Source organism: Pantherophis guttatus, chromosome 8 (assembly GCF_059756535.1).
Source record: "Pantherophis guttatus breed Tessera chromosome 8, ASM5975653v1, whole genome shotgun sequence".
Lineage (NCBI taxonomy): Eukaryota > Metazoa > Chordata > Lepidosauria > Squamata > Colubridae > Pantherophis > Pantherophis guttatus.
Genome location: NC_142070.1, coordinates 79,497,501 through 79,518,751, shown reverse-complemented (window position 1 = coordinate 79,518,751; position 21,251 = coordinate 79,497,501). Strand labels below are relative to the sequence as shown.

The window sequence follows — 21,251 nt, the reverse complement described above, 5'->3', positions numbered from 1 at the left end:
TAATTAATCAGGAATTGTTTAATATGCTCTGTTTCCAGTTAACCGTACGGCATAATAACTTGATGATTTATACTGAGTTGCTAATGAAGTCTGGTATCACCGCCAAAGGGAAAAGCATGTTAAATCGTGACGCCAACGCCAGAAAAAAAAAAAAAGCCTCTTGCCTCAATGCTTTAACTTTCTTCGTTGTTAAATTCAAGCTTTCTCTTTCAAAGCCGGCTTGTGGCTTTCCAAGTGCTGTACCTTCTTAACAGTGGGCTTTTAAGCAAGCAAGATGTCTACAAGGATCACGTCGAAGGCCAGTTGGGGTCTTCTAAAGTCAGGAACGGGGAACGCATTCCCAATCCCCAAGGGAAAAAAAAATGATCTGAAATATATCGGGGGATAAAAACGAAGCCTCCTCTTCTCTTTATGTAGGTTCCCCCCGGTTTTCATTTGCGTGTGAACGGTTCGCCTTAAAAATTCAGTCGCTTCAAATCCATTCAGGTCCGTGGTGGCTTAACAACTAATTAGCTCTTAGCCCGCGTCAAACTTCATATATAAAGTTCCCTCCAATGATCTGCATAATCCGTAAGTGTGGTTTTATTTTATTTTTTTTATGGACGTTCAAAGCTGGATGCAAGCGTGACATCATCATCATAATTTTTTTTAAACAAAAACATCTTTGCAAAACAGCTCGTTGGTAATAACGTCGAAAGGGAGCCACGTTTCCATTTCTTTCCAAAAGCACTTTACGGCCCAAACGATATTCAGGAGCTGATGGTTCAACGAACATCGGTCTCAAATTATGAGGGGAGAAGGGAGGGGGAGAAACAAAAAACCAAAACAAACCAAGATGGCGCCCACTTCAAAGCCACGGACGAGAATGCTTGGTCCCCGGAGGCAGGGGAGGCTCTTTGGACTTAATTAGTCTTTTGGATGACGAAGGGCTGAGAGAACCGTGTTTCGCCCCGATCCAACGATAGTAACAGTGGTTCGTTGAAATCTGGGCCCTGTTCCCTTGGGGGTTAAAATACGGCATCATCACCGGGGGGAGGACGATCTCGACAGGCTTCAGAATCATGACTCGGTCGTCGTTCCTGGACTTCCCGACGTTCCTCTGTTTCTCCAAGACTTTTTGCATGGTGGAGGTGGCGGTGAGGTTATTCTTGGCCATCACGGGCAGAGACGAGTTCGAAAGAGGGTTGGCCGCTTTCTTCAGCATTCCGGGCTCGTTGGTTTGGTTCAACACCTGAGAGCTACTGGAAGCCACCTTAGATCCGGGAGAGGAGGTCTCTGTCGTTCCGGATTTTGTCTCCCGTTCCAAGAACTCCTGAATCCGGGATTGCATCACCGCCTCCTTAATCGGATTCTTCGGCTGGGCGGCTCGGTGCTTCTTCTTCTTTTTCTCTTCTCTCTTGGACGGCTTCGCCAGGTCGATCCCGTCCAGCAGGCCTTTCGCCGCGGCACGGGCCAAAACGTCTTTCACCGTCACTGATTCGGATGGGTCGCGCTAAAAACCGAGCAGAGGACATAGATTAAGGAGAGCCAGGAGCCCGCCAAGGGAACTGCAGATTGGAATACAGGCAGTCCTCGACTTAACAACGACAAAAGCCCCGAAATTTATGTTGCTAAGCAAGAACGTTGGTTCAGTGAGGTTTGTCCCATTTTACGACCTTCCTTGCCGTTGTTGTTAAGGGAATCGTTGCAGTGGGTAAGTCAGGGGCACGGATGTTAACTGAATCTGGCTTCTCCATTGACTTGGCTCGTCAGAAATTTGGGCACATGACCCCCAGAATATGGCAACCGTCATAAATATGAACTTTTGCAACCTTCCGACAAGCAACGTCAACAAGGAAGTCAGGCTCACTTAACAAGCGTGTTACTAACTTAACAACTGCAGTGGTTCACTGTGGCAAGAGAGGTCATATAATGGGGCAAAACTCACTTAATGTTCCACTTAGCAACATAAATTTTAGGCTCAATTGTGGTCGTAAGGCAAGGCCTACCTGTATTTCACTCGGTATTGCTAATTGTAGCTGGCTGCATTTTCTGGAATGAAAAGCTTGTAATTCTGTAGTCTATGTCTGTATAGACATCAAGCTTCGTTCCCCTTTCTCATTTTTATCTTTATTTTTTGCAAATCATTATTCAGAAGTCCAAATACAAAACTCCCAAAAAAAGAAAAGAAAAAAAAATCACAGAAGCAAACAAAACAAAACAAAACAAAATATATCAGGGGTGAAATCCAGCAGGTTTTGACAGGAAATTTTGAGTAGTTTGGAGAACCGGCAAATACCACCTTCTGGCTGGCCCCAGAGTGGGGTGGGAATGGAGATTTTGCAATATCCTTCCCCCAGGAGTGGGGAGGGAATGGGGATTTTGCAGTATCCTTCCCCTGGGTTGGGGTGGGAATGGGGATTTTGCAGTATCCTTCCCCTGCCATGCCCACCAAGCCACACCCACAGAACTGGCAGTAAAAAAATTCGGATTTAAACCACTGATAGGTAGGTAGGTAAATTGATTGATTGATTGATTGATTGTAGGTTGGTAGATGGATAGATAGATATAGATAAATAGTAAGATATGTTAGATAGAGATAGATGGATGGATGGATGAATTTTATACCGAGATAGACATATATCTAGACAGACAGACAGACAGACAAACAGACAGATATAGATAGATGGATTGATATCATAGATAGATAGATAGATATAGATAAATAGTAAGATATATTAGATAGAGATGGATGGATGAATTGAAACCGAGATAAATAGATAGACAGACAGACAGACAGATATAGATAGATGGATTGATATCATAGATAGATAGATATAGATAAATACTAAGATATATTAGATAGAGATAAATAGATGATATATAGATAGAGGATAGATAGAGTTTAGATAGATATAGATAAATAGTAAGATATATTAGAGATAGATAGATATAAATAGTAAGATATATTAGAGATAGATGATAGATAAATGATAGATGATAGATAGATATAGATAAATAGTAAGATATATTAGAGATAGATAGATAGACAGACAGATTGATAGATAGATAGATATAGGATAATACGATACATTCCTCTTCCTCATGAGCTGTAATGAAATTTATTGCTTTACCTCTCGGCTTAAAACAGCAATAAAACAGCTATTGGAAATATCTGAGGGCTCTATCCGGAAGACCTTCTGTTCAGATACGTTGACTTCCGACTTGGAACACAAAGGAAGAACTGGTGGACAAAGCCTGAAGCAGATAGAAACACAGAGCATGGAAGGCATTACGTCCAAAAAACATGACTCAGTTCATTGTATTGTTCAAAAGCTGCGCTGATAAGACACTGGGATTAAGTTATTTGGTCACTAAATGAAGAAGCAAAGGAACCAGTGGTGGGTTCCTCCCAGTTCAGCCCGGTTCGGTTGAGCCGGTAGCGGTGATGATATGATGTCACCGAACCGGTTCTCCCATCCTCCCCCCCCGCGTCATTCTTAACTTTGATTTGGCCCCACCCCCAATCTATTCGCTGCCTCCTGAGTCCCAGCTGATTGGCTAGAAGGGAAAAAAACTGTTTAAACTCTTGCCGCGGGGCTTCAAAGGGCCGCCTTCCAGCTGATCAGTGTTAAAAGGCAGTGTGGTGGTAGACCGGTGCCTCCAAAAACAAATAGGTAGACCAGGACGCTCCAAGAACAAATGGGTAGACCAGTACAGCTCTGTGGGCAGTTAAAAGCCTGGTAGACCAGTACCTCTGCTAAATCCTAAAGCATTGTCACATGACCATCAAACCACGCCCACAAAATAAGCCACACCCACAGAACTGGTAGTAAAAAAATTTAGAACCCACCCCTGGCCGGAACGCAAAAGAGCAACGGGCGACGGCTCACGTGCCGAGAGAGATAGCTCTGCGTGCCACTTCCGCCACATGTGCCTTATGTTCACCATCACGGGTATAGGGACTCTCGCTTGAGCAGGGGGCTGGACTAGAAGACCTCCAAGGTCCCTATCTGGCTCTATTCTGATTCTGAACATGCAACCCTTCAAACAGCAACGGCGCAAATATCTTTTGAGGAAAAGAGAGCCGAAGTTGTGTTCCTTACTTGTACGGCTGGGCCTTTGCTCCTTCCGCTCCAGATGCCAAGGCTTTGTTCACCACTACTTCGTTTTCTTCTGGATACAACGAGCAGGTGCAGTAGACCAGAGCTTGGACTTTAACAACTGCGGGGATTCAAGATCAGGATGAGGAGATCAGGAAATTATTCCAGTTCAAGAGCAAGCTTTGGAGAAATTTCTAAAAGCCGGCGCAAAGGGTGCCGATTTAGAAAATCCTCGTCCTGTTGGGCCTCTCGGTGCTCTCTAAGCCTGGTTGTTTTCTTGAAGACGTTCAAGAAAACATTGAACCAATGTTTGAATATTGAATATTACCCAACTAGGTAACATCATCAATGCGACGTGATGATGCTAGCTAGTTGGATCACGAAATGTTGCAATGGCTGTGTATTTGGCTTTCCATACTGGGGAAATGTTCGTTGGATTATATTTTTGCGTACAAGTCTGGGAGTCGAACTCTCGGTTTCTTAAAAGTTGCCAAGGTTGGGAAACATTTGACTTGCGAGCTTAAAATTTATTTATTTATTTATTTTATTTTATTGAATTTGTATACCGCCCTACTCCCGAAGGACTCAGGGCGGTGAACAGCCGTAGAATAAAACATATAAATACAAAATTTAAAATAAAATAAAACGAATTAAATAATTTGGCTAAACAAATGTAAAAACCCCAATAATTTAAAATCAAATTTAAAATGTCCATTTAAAAAGGGGGAAAGATTTAGGTCAGGCCAGCTTGATGAAATAAGAAAGTCTTGAGCGCGCGACGGAAGGTACGCAGATCCGGGATCCTCCGTATCTCCGGGGGGAGCTCGTTCCAGATAGAAAATCTGGAAAATCTAGAAAATTCAGATTTTTGTCTCTCAGTCTGCTAAGATCTAATACCGGAGGCTTGGAGTACAGAAGAACTAAATCTTGCTTTTAATAAGAGACAAAGGAGCTGGGTAGCAACAATTGGGAAGGGTGCGTTGTTACAGATACACGACTGTAGCTATTGTCGGATTGAGTTCATGGCAAGTACAACTCACACTGCATTGCGTGGGTCAGCTCTTTCAGCTGCTGTTGAGCAAGGGTGCTTAGCTTGTCTTCAGCTACCGATCCTTGAGACAGATCTCGAAGTAACTCGGCATCTAGAGAGGAAATTCAGCAAAATGACTACTGTGACAATGGGATATTAGTGGTCGGAAAACGATGAACAGCAGCGGCGAGCAAAGCCTAACAAACAGAGTGGGGCTTCCCAAAATCAGGCACGGCGGTTGAAGATCGGATACAGATACAGATTAACAGAGTTGGAAGGGACCTTGTAGGTCATCTAGTCTAACACTACGCCCAAGAAGACCCTACACCATTTCGATGACGGATGGCAGCTCAGTCTCTTCTTGAAAGCCTTCAACGATGAAGCTCCCACAACTTCTGAAGGCAACTCCTGTTCCATGGGTTGATTGCTCTCACTGTTGGAAATTTCTCCTTATTTCTAGGTTGAATCTCTCCTTGGTCAGTTTCCGTCCATCGTTCCTTGTCTGGCCTTCAGGTGCTTTGGAAAATAGCTTGACCCCCTTCCTCTCTGGGACAGTCCCTCAAATATTGGAAGACTACTCTCATGTCTCCCCTAGTCCTTCTGTTCACTAGACTAGCCATGCCCAGTTCCTGCAACCGTTCATCGTATGTTTTAGCCTCCAGTCCCTCATCATCCTGGTTGCTCTTCTCTGCACTCTTTCTAGAAAAAAACATGGTTTATACTTTCTGGAATTCACGTGTTTTAGTTCTGCTGTCACCTAATTATTATGGAACACCTCCCGTTCAGGGTGAAACCATGGCTTGGGTTTAGTTAACTTTGGCCCAAACTCAATCCCTGGTTTGCTAGTTCCCGGGAACTACAATAGATATCCTTCAAGGCAGTGAAATGATACTTCCACAATCACAATGTGGGGCTGCTGGAATGGAAGCCCAGCCACGCCCAATCCCCATAGGATGGTGGACATTTTCACTAGACTGTCATGATTTGCTTGAAAACTAAACCAATGGCTGCAGGAATTGGGTTTCGCTAGAGAAAAGAAGGATTAGGGGGGACATGATAGCAATATTCCAGTATTTGAGAGGATGCCACAAAGAAGAAGGGGTCAATTTATTCTCCAAAGCACCAGAGGGCAGGACAAGAAACAATGATTAGAAACTAATCAAGGAGAGAAGCAACCTGGAATTAAGGAGAAACTTCCTAACAGTGAGGACAATTAACCAGTGGAAAAGATTGCCTTCAGAAGTTGTGGGTGCTTCCTCACTGGAGGTTTTTAAGAAGAGACTGGACAGTCACTTGTCTGCAATGGCACAGGGTCTCCTGCTTGAGCATGGGGTTGGACTAGAAAATCTCCAAAGATGAGGGAGGAAAAGGAGAAGATAGAGAAGGATGAAGAAGGAGAAGATAGATGAGGAGGAGGGAGGAGGAGGAGGAGAAGATAGAAGAGGAGGGAAGAGAAGGAGGAAGGAGGAGGAGAAGATAGATGAGGGAGGAGAAGGAGAAGATAGAGAAGGAGGAGGAGAAGATAGATGAGGATGAGGGAGGAGGAGGAGGAGGAGATAGAAAAGAAGGAGGAGAAGATAGATGAGGAGGAGGGAGGAGGAGGAGAAGTTAGATGAGGATAGGGAGGAGAAGGAGAAGATAGAGAAGGAGGAAGGAGGAGGAGAAGGAAGGAGAAGAAAGAGGAGGAAAAGAAAAAGGAGAAGATAGATGAGGAGGAGGAGGAGAAGGAGGCCAAAGGGGATTTAGATAATGACCAGAATTGGCACAGAAAGAGAAGCATCCTTCCCTAGAACTAGGCCTCGTAAACCTTTGGGAAGTTACCTTCATGCTCTTTTAAAATAAACTCGATCGGATTGCTGACCCCCAGACCGGAACAACGAGGCAGGAGCAAAATCACTTTCACTTTCTGCAGCTTGGAAAACGTGGGCTCGATATTGGCAAAATCTTCATGAAGCAGCTCGATATCTGGTGAAGTGGGAGGAGGAGGAGGAGAAAAAAACAAAAGGAAGACAATGTAAATTAGAAACGGGACTGAACGGACGCTGCAGCCGAGCTGACGCGCCTTCGACACTGTCACTCTCCGTTGAGGTCGTTGCGGCTCCGGAGTGAGACAAAATTCGCACGAAAGCGAATCGTCACTTCAAAAACTTTCATAGGGGTTAACAAACGCTTCCTGGAAGTATTGGTCGTCCTGGACTTACGACCGTTTGTTGAGTGGTCGTTGAAAGTCACAACGGCACCGAAAAAAGGGACCCGTGACCCGTTTTTTTTTTTCACACAACCGTTGCGGCATCCCTACAGTCATCATCATGTAACAACCCCATAATCCCTTGCAGGGTGGAGTCTGGGCAACTGAATGGAACTAGCAGAGTGTTTACTGGCCGGATGCTCTTCCTGTCGCCAATGCGGAGTTTTGTTCAGCAGATATATTCTCATTGTGCCCAGACAGAGAAATATCTGCCTCTACCTAGGATCGAACTCACAGCCTCCTGATTGTGAGGCGAAAGCTCCATCTCTAGGCCCCTGCACCACTCTTGCGGCATCCCTGAGCAAAATTCAGGTGCTTGGCAACTGAGGTTCATATTTATGACGGTCACAGTGTCCCCGGCATCATGCAATTTCCCCTTTTGTGACCATCCGACAAGCGAAGTCAACGGGGAAGCCAGATTCGGTTAACAACCGTGTTCCTCTGTTAGCAACTGCGGTGATTCACTTAACAATTGTGGCAAGGAAGGTTGGGGTGACACTCGCGTAACATCTGTCTTGCTTAGCGACAGAAATGCTGGGCTCCATTGCGGTCGTACGTTGAGGACCATCTGTCAGGCTTATGATAACAAAAGAATGCCACTGATCTCGGACTTACTTTTACACTCCATGCGTGCAAAGAGATCCTTCAATTCAGCTTCTCGGGCCGCAGACTTCACTCCGCATACAAACACCCGGGAAGTCTCCTGATTGGTCAGCACCGACATGTGGGCTACTGTGAGCCAGGATCCCATTTGCGCAATTAAAATATCGTCGTCCATATTCAGCAGAGATTTCACCGAATGTACCGCCAGACTCCGGGAGTTATCCTAAGGATGAGAGGGAAACACCGGCGTGGGAATTATTCAGCTCGCCAACCGCGTGCCTTGTTCTGGGACCGTATGGCATCGTAGGTGGGGTAACCTGAGTCAAAACAATGCTTTGACTGACAGCGGTAGCACTTAAGGCTTACATGTTACTTCATAATCTTTACTGCCCTTTCTAAATGTTTTACCGAGTCAGCCTCTTGCCCCCCAGCAATCTGGGTCCTCGTTTTACCAACGTCAGAAGGAGGGAAGACTGAGTCAACCTTGAGCTCGGTCAGGATCGAACACCTGGCAGTCGGCAGAATTATCTTGCAATACTGCATTCTAACCACAGAGGGAGGGAGGGAGGGAGGGAGGGAGGGAAGGAAGGAAGGAAGGAAGGAAGGAAGGAAGGAAGGAAGGAAGGAAGGGAGGGAGGGAGGGAGGGAGGGAGGGAGGGACTGGCAATAGCACTTAAGACTTATATACCGCTTCACAGTGCTTTCTAACCCTCTCTAAGCAGTTTACAGAGTCAGCCTCTTGCCCCCAACAATCTGGGTCCTCGTTTTACTGACCTCGGAAGGATGGAAGGCTGAGTCAGCCTTTGAACCAGTCAGGATTTAACTGGTGGCAGTTGGCAGAGTCAGCCTGCAATACTGCATTCTAATCACTGGGAAGGAAGGAAGAAAGGGAGGGAGGGAGGGAGGGAGGGAGGGAGGGAGGGAAGGAAGGAAGGAAGGAAGGAAGGAAGGAAGGAAGGAAGGAAGGAAGGAAGGAAGGAAGGACTAGCAATAGAACTTAGACTTATATACCGCTTCATAGCGCTTTTACAGCCCTCTCTAAGCGGTTTACAGAGTCAGCCTCTTGCCCCCAACAATCTGGGTCCTCATTTCACCCACCTCGGAAGGATGGAAGGCTGAGTCAACCTTTGAGCCAGTCAGGATCGAACTGCTGGCAGCGGGCAGAGTCAGCCTGCAATCCCGCCTTCTAACCCCTGCGCTCTTTCTTTGACGGATGCACCCGTTTCATGTGGGTTTTTTTGCAGGGAGAAGACCTGCAACCGGTTCTTGCGTTACGGGTTTCCGTTAGCAAGCGAAGGAATGTAACTACACAAAACACAAACAGAGCTAGTGGCTCTACATCAGGGGTGTGTGTGTGTGTGTTTGTGTGTGTGTGTGTGTGTATGTGTTTGATCTTGGCAACTTTAAGACTTGTGGACTTCAACTCCTTCAAAATCCCCCCAACCAGCAAAGTCTCAAAGCTGCCAAGGTTGGACATCCCTACTTCTACCTATTTTCGGGGGACCGTCATCCTGGAAGTGTTCAAAGAGTTCTTCAGTAGAGTGCACCAGTGGCGGGATTCAAATAATTTAACAACCGGTTCTCTGCCCTAATGACCGGCTGGGTGGGCGTGGCCATGGTGGGCGTGACCAGGGGGTGTGACAGGCGGCACTTGGCCTCCTGCACCCCCCTGGGAGCAAAAACAGGCCACGGGGGGGGGACACATCAAGGGTGGGTTCTACTTACCTTCTTGATGACGTTGGGTCGGTAGGCAGAGCCTCATGCTGGTTTTACTACCGGTTCTTCCGAACCGGAGACAACCCACCACACTGCCCCCCCCCGTGCCCCATTTTGAGCCTAGGAGGCCTCCCTGCACTTACCTGAGAGCCAAAATGGGACATGTGGAGACTCTTGGAAGGGGCGGTGTGGGGAGGGACGGAGCCAGCCAGCAATTTAACTACCTGTTGGCCCAAACTGGCCCGAACCGGCTGAATCCCAACACCAGAGTGCACCCTCTTTTCACTTACTTGCAAGAGGAGCTTGTGATCGGTGTAGAGTTCCGAGGTCAGCAGCTTTTCTTTCAGGGAAGACGGGAAAATGAGTCCATCCTCGCAGTGTTTGTCCTGGCAATATGTGTAACCGTCAAAATGGGAGATGGACTCGACTTTCGTGAAGCCTTCTTTCAGCAAGAAGCCGTGGACTTCTTCCAGGCTGTAACAGTAAGCCACAGGTGTTATTAACGTGGCACATGACGGAAGCGAAAAAGAACAACAACAACAAAATCACCTTTAGGTTTGTAGGTACAGGAAGTCCTCAACTTATGGCCACAATTGAGCCCTGAATTTATGTTGCTGAGTGAGAAATTGGTTCAGTGAATTTTGCCCCATTTTATGGCTCCTTGTTCTGACCCAGCTCCCCAAACACGACAAATCCTCTGTATTTAAATCAATGATCCTTTATTAGGAGCGCCGGCAGTCCCGGCAAAAAGTTTCTCTCTCACCACAAGCTAACAAGTCCGTCTGTCCGGAAGATGAATAATTGTCTGCCACATCTATTCATCTCCGCCTCCTGCCTTTTATCTATCCCCACAGCTAGGGTGGGGCTTCACTAGCAGCGGTGGCTCTTCCGTCCCAAGGACCGGCCCATAGATTTCCACTGCTCTCCTCTCCTCTGCCTTCTGTGCATCCGCATTATCAGGCACTGGACCCAGCTGTTCCTCCTCTTCCTCATCAGCCACCTCCATATCTGGAGGCTGTTGACTCTCTATCGAGGGCTGACGGACGGCCCAGGCTCTGGAGGCTGGGGAGAGCGAAAAGCGGGCCTACCGTGCCATCGTGTGCCAGGAGTGTGGGAAGTGGGGGGGGGCATCACACGTGCATGCGCGGGGGCAGGGCGCATAGATTTATGGGTGTGGGCAGGTACGAAACACCCCCCCCCCGCTTCTGGCACGTGATAGCAAAAAGGTTAGGCATCACCGGTTTAAAGAGTCAGTGACCATTGAAAAATTTGCATGAAGGAAAATGGCGGGCAAAAGGAAAGAAAAACCCAGAGCTCACCTGACTTTCAAGGTGTTCACCCAGGCGTAGAGTGGCAAGGTTGACGCCCTCTGCTCTTGCCTCCGAATTGTTTCCGGCAGGATATGCTCGATGGTAAGAGCGTCGTGTTTGATTCGGCATCTCGCCAAGGCGGCGGCCAGCTTGGTCTTAAAACTAGAGATTCCGAAAGGAAGGACATTTGAGCTTCAGGCTTCGTCCTGAGGACAACAGGAATTCCAGCCTGGCTCACATATCGGCATCGAAATTACAGTGAGGAACCCTCGGTCCCGGGAGAGGTAGGCAGTTTTCTTGAGACATAGTCATGATTTTTTTTTAAAAAAAATGAAGGATAGTTAGCCAAAGCGCAATTTAGAATATTTGTAGCTCAGGGTTGAACTGTGGGGTCCTTGGTTCTCCCTGAGCTTGGTTGTTTTCTTACAGAAGTTGCACAACCTAGGAGGAGGAGGAGGAGGAGGAGGAAGAGGAGGAGGACAACTGGGTCGGATCCTTGGTGCTCCCTGAGCTTGGCTGTTTTCTTGCAGATGTTTCATGACCCAACTAGGCAACATCCTCAGTACTAGAAGGGGAGAGGAAGGAGAAGGAGAAGGAGAAGGAGAAGGAGAAGGAGAAGGAAGGAAGGAAGGAAGGAAGGAAGGAAGGAAGGAAGAAGAAGAAGAAGAAGAAGAAGAAGAAGAAGAAGAAGAAGAAGAAGAAGAAGAAGAAGAAGAAGAAGAAGAAGAAGAAGAAGAAGAAGAAGAAGAAGAAGAAGAAGAAAGGGTCAGAGGAGGAGGAGAAGGAGGAGGAGGAAGAAGAAGAAGAAGAACAGGAAGAGAAGGAGGAGGAGGAGAAGGACTGAAGGGTCCTTGGAGTTTCATTGTTTTTTGCAGATGTTTCATAACCCTACTAGGGAACATCATCAGTTCTAGAAGGGAGTGGGTTTTATGGAATGGAGGAGAAAGGGTAGGGAGGAGGAAGAGGAGGAGGACAACTGGGTGGGATCCTTGATGCTCCCTGAGCTTGGCTGTTTCCTTGCAGATGTTTCATGACCCAACTAGGCAACATCATCAGTACTAGAAGGGGAGAGGAGGAAAGGAAGGGGAACAAGGAGAAGGAGGAAAGGAGGAGGAAGGAAGGATGAGGGATAAGGGATGAGGAATGTGGAAGGAAGGAGGAGGAGGAGGAAGAGGAGAAGAAGGAAGAAGAAGAGGAAGAGGAGGAGGAGGAGGAGGAGGAGGAGGAGGAGGAGGAGGAGGAGGAGGAAGAACAGCAAAACAACAGCTCTCAGAGAGCAAACCCCACTCCCTTCTACTGCTGAAGACACTAGCTGGACAACAGACTCAGAGCAAACCTTCATAATTAAATAATAATAGGATTCCGGGCATCTCTTTCCCCCTTCCTCCCACATGTGAAACAAAATGAGATTTCCCAGCCAGCAGCCCTGTGTTTTCGGGAGGTCTACCTGCATAGATAATGCTCCACTTCTTGAACTTCTGCTACAGTTTCTTCGTCCTCGGGAATCGAGCGAGCTTCAAACTTCCGGTCCTGAAGGTCATACAGCATCACCACGACTAAGCTGGTCAAGTCATCTGACTGCAAGAGGACCAGATGGACATCAAGGCCAAGAAACATCAATATCGACAGCCCTCGAGTTACGACCGTTCACTTAGTGGCCGTTCGGAAGTTACAACGGCCACTGGAAAAAAGGGACCGATGATCGTTTTTCACACCTACGACCGTTTCAGCCTGGCCTAGGATGATGGCTTTAGTCTCCCCTGCACCAACCTTGGTGGAACTTCCAAGCAATATATGAAAATTATATTTATTTATTTATTTTTTAACATGATACCCAAGGCGTCTCCGATAAGATTGGCTTGAACTATGCTGCAATGGAAACACGGCTAATATTTGAACAACGAATTCGGTGTCTACTCACTATTGATTGCAAGGGGTAAACGCCGCTGTCTATCAACATATATTCCAAAACTTCTTGATCTGTAGGGGAGAAAAGGAGAAAAGAAGATAAGGAGAGGCATGGCAAGCGATCGCAAAGGGATCTTCAAAGGATCAGATGCCGTTCAAAATGGTTAACAACCTGAATATAGATATACAGATACAGAATAACAGAGTTTCCACCCGTTGCTTCTTGTCCTGCCTTCGGGTGCTTTGGAGAATAAATTGACCTCCTCTTATTTGTGGCAACCCCTTAGATATCGGAAGACCGCTATCATGTCACCCCTAGTCCTTCTTTTCATTCAACTAGACATACCCAATTCCAGCAACCGTTCTTCATATACCGTATTTTTCAGAGTATAAGACGCACTTTTTCCCTCCTAAAAGAGGCTGAAGATTTGGGTGCATCTTATACTCCGAATTTAACCCCGCATGGTGCCCAAAATGGCTACCCAGAACAGCTGCTGCCTTCTCTTACTCCTTCAGCTTTGCTTGCTTTAGTCACTGGAGCTCCCTCCGAGGATCAGCTGTGCTTTTGAAGCTGTTTTTCAGCCCCAACGCAAGCAAAGCGCTCTTCCGTGCTTTGCCTGCTTTTCTAATTGCTGCTCCCTCCGATGATCAGCTGTGCTTTAGAAGCTGCTTTTCAGCCCCAATGCGAGAGAAGCGCTCTTTTTTGCTTTGCCTGCTTTTCTAATTGCTGCTCCCTCCAATGATCAGCTGTGCTTTAGAAGCTGCTTTTCAGCCCCAATGCGAGCACAATCTTCTGTGCTTTGCCTGCTTTTCTAATTGCTGCTCCCCCGATGATCAGTTGTGCTTTAGAAGCTGCTTTTCAGCCCCAATGCGAGCACAATCTTCTGTGCTTTGCCTGCTTTTCTAATTGCTGCTCCCTCCAACGATCAGCTGTGCTTTAGAAGCTGCTTTTCAGCCCCAATGCGAGAGAAGCGCTCTTCTTTGCTTTGCCTGCTTTTCTAATTGCTGCTCCCTCCGACGATCAGCTGTGCTTTAGAAGCTGCTTTTCAGCCCCAATGCAAGAGAAGCGCTCTTCTTTGCTTTGCCTGCTTTTCTAATTGCTGCTCCCTCTGATGATCAGCTGTTTTTTAGCCCCAACCAGCCCCAACCTCAAAACCAATGAGTGAACTAATGTGCTGAAGTTGACCAGGCTAAGGACTAGCCAGATGAATACCTGGTAGACAGAATTTTTTTTTCCTATTTTCCTCCCCAAAAACTAAGGTGCGTCTTATATTCTGGTGTATTTTATACTCTGAAAACTACAGTATTTTATCCTCCAGCTCTTCTCTGCACTCTTTCAAGAGTCTTCACAACAATTTTTATAGCTTGGCGACTAAAACTGGATACTGTATTTCAAGAGCAAAGGAGGGAATCAAACTTAAGCTCCAATTTTTGAATTCAGGCCCCCATCTTTAGCGATATGATAGAATCATTGTACTTTTGTCAATTCCTTAATGGAATTGTTACATTAAATCTCACCCATGGAAGTGACAGATCACTGAGAGAAAACAACAGATTCTCCCCTTGACCTGGGGAACCATTTTCAGCCGTTTCCATGGACTCAGACTGGGTTCCTATCTTTTGGCACACCGATTCAGACATAGCTGTCTCTGTTTTGCAGGTTACCCGGGGTAACTCTCTCGCCAGCTCACTTTCATTCATGACTGACCTTTCGGGATAAAAAGATGATGATTGACTTTGGGGGTGGATGGGAAAACTTTCACAGAGTCTTCCATAAAGGTTAAAAATGGAAGATTCCTCCAAGTGCTGGGAGATTCGATGGCGTTATGTTTGCATGGACTGAGTCCAATTCTTTTTTTTTCTTTTGGTAGTGACGCATGATTTAATTGATGTATTTTCCAGTTTTTAAAATATTTACATGGTTTTTAAAATATTTACATAGCCACCCATCCTTCCGACAATATGGGCCACGACGAACGGGCTGCGGCGAATGGGCCGCTGCGATGGTGAACCGGCTGTGCTGAACGGGCCGTGGCCGCGGCGAATGAGCCGCAGCCACGGCGAATGAGCTACGGCAAACGAGCAACGGAGAATGGGCCACAGTGGCGGCAAATGGGCCATGGCCAATAGGTGGCAGTGAATGGGCAAAGGCAGATTTTTTTTCTTGTTTTCCTCCCCCCAAAAGGTAGATGCGTCTTATGCTCCGGTGCATTTTATAGTCCGAAAAATATGGTAATTGGGTGAAAACTGCGGGAACCGTTAAGAGTCTGTTTTCACCAGCCTGTGCCAATATGATCTAGCCAATAAAACTGTTCTTTGAGGAATCTACCTGCCTCAGAGTTCTAATTATTATGGGTGTATTACTTGGAATCCTGACAGGTGACTCCGAGGCCCGTAAATCAGGGGTGGGTTCTAAATTTTTTTACTACCGGTTCTGTGGGCGTGGCTTATTTTGTGGGTGTGGCTTGGAGGTCATGTGACTAGGTGGGCATGGCTAGCTGGTCAGTCATTTCTGGAAGGTCCTCGCTCGACCAGTCCTCGCACTTACGACCCAACTCATTTGTTTGCTTTTAACACTGATCAGCTGTAGGGCGGCCCTTTGAAGCCCCGCGGCAAGAGTTTAAACAGTTTTTTTCCCTCTAGTCATCAGCTGGGACTCAGCAGGCAGCAATAGATTGGGGGTGGGACCAAATAAAAGGTAAGAATAACGTGGGTGGGTGGGGAGGGTGGGAAGGCGGGGGGGAGAACCGGTTCGGTGATGTCATATCGTCACCGCTACCGGCTCGGCCGGACCGGACCGAACCAGGAGGAACCCACCACTGCCGTAAATGCGTTTTCTACTTACATTTTAGAGCGCTGAAGGCCAGTTCATAGGACAAACGCTGGAATTCTTCGTCTTTGAAATCCGGAAGAGATGGCAATGGCCCGGTTCCGTATTTCACCAGGATTTTATCGTGAGGTTTTTCATTACGGACGCTTTGGAAAATCTGGGCGGCACTGAGGTACAGGGAGTCTTGATACCCGTTTTTCACAACCGCCTCTGTCGAACTGATGTCGGAAGGCAGTATTTCACTGGAAAATATTGTTTCGTGCATGCTAGAAAGCTCGCTCGCAATATTGTGGTCTGCGGACCCCAAGCTGCTCCTTAGAATCGGCATGGTTGTCGTACAGATGGGGTTTTCGGCGTGGCAGGCGGTAAATCAGAATCTTAAAAGCCCTGTGGAAATACAGAGAAGGCCCAAAGCGGGCATTACAAGAAACATCCGGTTGAAAGTCAACTCTGTACCTTTTCTTAAATGGAACCGCGCAGCATTGTGCCCTGGCAGTCAACACGGGGACGTCGCGGAATTCCACACCGTAGAAGACGTGTACACGAAGCGGAGAAAGTGAAAGAACATGAGGCAAAGCCAGAACAGGAAGAGAGACAACATCGCACAGCATCAGTTAACTATGGTTGAGGCCACCAAAAGAGCAAGAGCCAGAATTTTGTATCTGCCCCGACACCCTAACAGGTAAAGGAGGAGGAGGAGGAGGAGGAGGAGGAGGAGGAGGAGGAGGAGGAGGAGGAGGAGGAGGAGGAGGAGGAAAGCTGGGAGGTCCTTAGTGCTTTCTGAAGTTGGTTGTTTTCTGGCAGACATTTCATGACCCAACTAGGGAACATCATCAGTGCTAGAAGGAAGTAGGATATGTGGAGAGGAAGAGGAAGAGCCTCTCTGTGGGGGCACCTGCCCTCTGGAACGAGCTGCCCCCGGAGATTCGTCGGATTCCCGACCTTCGTACCTATCGCCGCGCTCTTAAAACACTATTATTCCATCAAGCAGGGCTGGCCTAAAATATTATTTTTAATGGGTTATTTTATTTTAAATCATTGGCCAAACTATTTAATAATTTTAAATTGTTTTTAACTTTTATACTGTTGATTTTCATCTTGGCTGTACACCGCCCTGAGTCCTTCGGGAGAAGGGCGGTATAAAAATTGAATAAAACTAAACTAAAACTAAACTAAACTACTACCGGAACAGTTTAATAAAGGGAATACATATTTAATTTTGCATGTAGTAACGGCAGCAAGAATAGTCTTTGCACAACAATGGAAAAATGATGAGGTCCCGACAGATGAAAGTGTAATAAATATATATATATATTAGAATGTGCTGAGAATGGATAGATTGACACTTAAGATAAAAGAAAAGGAAGAAACAGAATACTTTAATTCAACTTGGGATATATTTTACCAATGGTTAACTAACAAAAACAGAGGTTAGGATTTAAAAAAGGATTCAAAGAGAGAATAAAAAATCTGTATCGAAAATATTGCAAGATGGATAAACAAATTGTTTTATTATTTTATGATGAATATTGATATGTTTATTTAGATGACTAGTACGATTAGGATTATGGTTGTACCTTGACTTCAAATTAATTATGCCCAGACCAACACGCTATTCAGATAGACATGGAATTTTTAAAAATGTTTTTAATGAAAAAATGTACCAATAAAACATATATTCAAAAAAATAAAAACAAAATCACTCTCTCCCGAGCTTATGTTTCGCTTCCTTGTGAAAAGCCGGACGTGCCTCTGACTTGGTCAAACTTGATCAAAAGTTCATCAACGGAGTCAAACATCGACAAAAACTGCCAAAAAATCCCACATTTGCAACGCAGCCATGAAAAATGGAGTTTAAGGGGCAGCCCCAAAGCTTCAAAAAGATACCTTCCCTAGGAATAGAGAGAGAGGAAGGGAGGAGAGAGGAGAGGGAGAGAAAGAAGAAAGGGAAAAGGAGAGGAAGAAAAAGGAGGGGAAAGAGGAGCAGGAGAGAAGGTTAGAAGGGGGGGAAGAAGAGAGGAGTGGGGGAAGGGAAGGGGAAGTAGGAAAGAGGAGAGGAAGAACAAAGAAAGTAGGAGGAGAAAGAGGAAAGAAGAGAAAAGGAGGAGAAGAAAGGTTGGAGGAAAAGAGCAGCCCCGAAAAAATAAAAATGAAAAATGAAAGTTAAAAGAGAAGATGAATGAAAAATGATGGATAAATGACTGTACATGTAAATGTGTTTATGAGAAATAAAAATAAAAAACTTTTTTGGGAAAAAAAAAGAAAGAAAAGAAAAGATACGTTCCCTATATACTGAATTGAAAAGTTCCTCTTTTTTTTTTTTTTTTTTTGCTCCCTGGCAGTCACAAAGTTCTTTTCATGCCACCGGCAGCACATTAGCTGTGTAGAATTCAAGACACAAATCTGTTTTTATACACCGTATACAACATCCGGTAGTCAGGTATTTCAGATCCTCCCGGAGGCCAAAGTTTTCTCAACAACGTTTCTGAATTTTGGGCGGATCCCCTCAGACTACAATTCCGTTTCCCTCCCATCAGAACAAAATAGCCATGTATTTTTTTCATAGCCACAAGAAGATATATCCATTTTTAAAAATGGGACGCGTATCTGAATATATTTTTAACGTTCTCAACAAAAGCACAAAATCAAAAAGGAGATTCTCTGCGCCTCTCGTCTATTTCCTCTCCAGACACCAAAAGGCATTAAAGAGAATTTTTCTTCTTCTAATATTAAGATCTCAACTTGTGGACTTGAATTCCCAGAATTCCCCAGCCAGCCAGCACAGCTGGATGGGGAATTCTGGGAGTTGAAGTCCATAGGTCTTAAAAGTTGCCAAGGATGGACACCTCTGCTCTACAGGATTTCTCTCCAAATTCAGGAAAAGCAATTTCCCAATTTCCCAAGCATCCTTCCCTTACTTTTAAGACATTAGCCTTAGAGAGGCTAAAAGCCTCTTCAATAATAAATTAATAATAATAATAATAATAATGCAATTATTACATTATTATACTTTTAAAGACAACTAAAACAAAAGCAGAATATAAGAAAGAAGTAATTGAGCAGCGAGCTGAAAATTGGAAACACAAAGCTCTGCATGGCCAATACTTGAAAAGTATTGAAGGCAAAGCTGACCAGAAACTAACTTGGAACTGGTTAAGATCAGGAGTACTGAAAAAAGGAACAGAAAGCTTTATTTTGGCAGCTCAAGAACAAGCCCTAGCCACAAACTGCATGAAGGCAAAAATTCAACATGTTACCACCAACAGCAAATGCCGCCTCTGCAATGAGAAAGAGGAGACAGTCGACCACCTGATCAGTGGCTGCAGCAAAATTTCACAAACTGACTACCTACAACGCCATGACCGCGTTGCTAAGATCATTCACTGGAAATTGTGCCAGAAGTTTGGATTTGAGTACAGCAAAAACCACTGGGAACATCAGGTTGAGAAAGTTTTAGAGAATGAGAAACTCAAGATCTTGTGGGACTTTAGGATTCAGACTGACAGGCACTTGGTCCACAACACACCTGACATAACCATAGTTGAAAAGAAAAAAGTATGGTTCATTGACATTGCAATACCTGGTGATGCACGGATTGAAGATAAGCAGCAAGAAAAAAATCACAAAGTACCGGGACTTGCAAATTGAAGTTGAGCGACTGTGGAAAAAGAAATCGTGTGTTGTCCCGATTGTAATTGGAGCCCTCGGAGCAATACCCAAAGGGCTACCCCGCTATTTAGAAATTCTAAAATTGCCAGACTTGAACATTTTGACTCTACAAAAAACCACCTTACTCGGAACAGCTGACATCCTCCGACGATACCTTAACAGTTCCTAGGTCCTTGGTTAGGACTCGAGCTGCTGAGCTATTAACCAGCCTCAAAGGCTGTGAATCTCACTAAAGATTAACCAATAATAATAATGCAATTCTTCCAAAATATAACTGTCCTCCATCTCTTATTCCATTCTCCTATCTGCTGTGTTATTTTTGGATTGCCCGCAGGGTGAGGTGGGGGCACTAAGGGCTTGGAAAGCAGCCAAATTTCACCGATCAAGAACTTTCTATCATTCTCCTTTGGAATATTGCCCAGGCATCTCAGGAGGAAGTTATTCCTTATTATTATTGATTATTGTGCTTTGTGTTTTGTATCTTATTTCTGTAGTCCTTCCTTTTTACTGAAATAGGTTATGAACATGCCAGGCAACCAATCAACCAATGATTAAAACGTTACTGTGTGCATATATATATATATATATATATATATATATATATATATATATATATATATATATATATATATATATATACCCTCTTTCTAAGGTCACATACATTGGGAAGCGAAGCTGCACCGGTTGAATAGCCAACCATCAGCATCAGCCAATGTTTGCTGTGAGAAGGACAGCGAAAAACGCAATATCACACACAAGGACACCGAAAAAGCAACAGCTTTGAACTTGGCAGGCTCAGGTTTGGGGATTCCTCCCCATCCCCTCCTTCCTCTGGATGAGGGTTGGACTAGAAGACCTCTGAGGTTCCTTCCCGCTCTGTGACCATCCTAGACCAAAAATGCCAGGGGATTTTTAAAAACCTGGCCCTCTGATAAATCAGCCGTCAACAGACACATAGACATGAAAAACATCTATAGATTATGCCAAAGAGACCATCCACCGGCCCAAAAGAGAAGAAAAAGATTCCAGCCAGCTCTCCGCCAATAATCAGCATTCAGATCAACATAGATCAACTCCAAAGTTAACATCAGATCAACAATCAAGTCAACAAACACCCCAATCAAGAAACTGCCAAAGAAGCCACAACTGAAGAATTTCTAAGGCCGCTGACAGGGCAAGCCACTAGAATATAAACTGACAGCATAATCCCACTCCTTACTAGTGCTGATGACGTTACCTAGTTTGGTAACAAGACGTCTGTACGAAAATGTCTATGGAGATTCTCAGGCCATCCATTCCATTTTTTTTTTTTCAAGAGGTGCCTGGACTTTCTTTGTTTTTTGTTTTTCTCTGAAGAGGTTTCGCTTCTCATCCCAAGAAGCTTTTTCCGCTCTGATGGGGGAATGGAAGGATTCAACCATCCATTAGTCAGAGTGGAAGAAGCTTCTTGGGACGAGAAGCAAAACGTCTTCAAAAGAAAAAAGAAAGAAAGTCCAGTCGCCTCTTGGAAAAAAAAAAAGCTCCTTTTGGGGACAACTGTGACTTGGAATGGATGGCTGAGAATCTCCATAGATATGTTCTCCCAGACGTCTCGTTACCAAACTAGGTAACGTCATTGGCGCTAGTAAGGAGTGGGATTAATGCTGTCAGTTTATATTCTAGTGGCTTTCTTTGTTTTTTTTCTTTTTCTTTGAAGAGGTTTCGCTTCTCATCCCAAGAAGCTTCCTCCTACTCTGACGGGGCAAATGGAAGGATTCAACCATCTCATCTCGGTCAGAGCGGAAGAAGCTTCTTGGGACGAGAAGCGAAACGTCTTCAAAAGGAAAAAACCCCAAAGAAAATCCAGTCGCCTCTT

General features: G+C 45.3%; 1 protein-coding gene across 3 annotated transcripts in view; it reads right to left on the bottom strand.

The window, feature by feature from the left end:
• Nucleotides 1-21,251, bottom strand: part of NSUN7 (NOP2/Sun RNA methyltransferase family member 7) — a 22,810-nt gene continuing 1,559 nt past the window's right edge. For all 3 annotated transcript variants that reach the window (XM_060694844.2, XM_060694843.2, XM_060694842.2), the window contains exons 2-12: nt 15,743-16,114; nt 12,911-12,969; nt 12,437-12,567; nt 10,999-11,151; nt 9,970-10,153; nt 7,976-8,186; nt 6,934-7,077; nt 5,123-5,224; nt 4,086-4,203; nt 3,114-3,237; nt 1-1,492 (exon numbers count right to left, since the gene is read on the bottom strand). In XM_060694844.2, the coding sequence (XP_060550827.2) occupies nt 848-1,492; nt 3,114-3,237; nt 4,086-4,203; nt 5,123-5,224; nt 6,934-7,077; nt 7,976-8,186; nt 9,970-10,153; nt 10,999-11,151; nt 12,437-12,567; nt 12,911-12,969; nt 15,743-16,055 (2,184 nt within the window). In that variant the 5' untranslated portion in view covers nt 16,056-16,114 and the 3' untranslated portion in view covers nt 1-847. The remainder of the gene's footprint in view (nt 1,493-3,113; nt 3,238-4,085; nt 4,204-5,122; nt 5,225-6,933; nt 7,078-7,975; nt 8,187-9,969; nt 10,154-10,998; nt 11,152-12,436; nt 12,568-12,910; nt 12,970-15,742; nt 16,115-21,251) is intronic.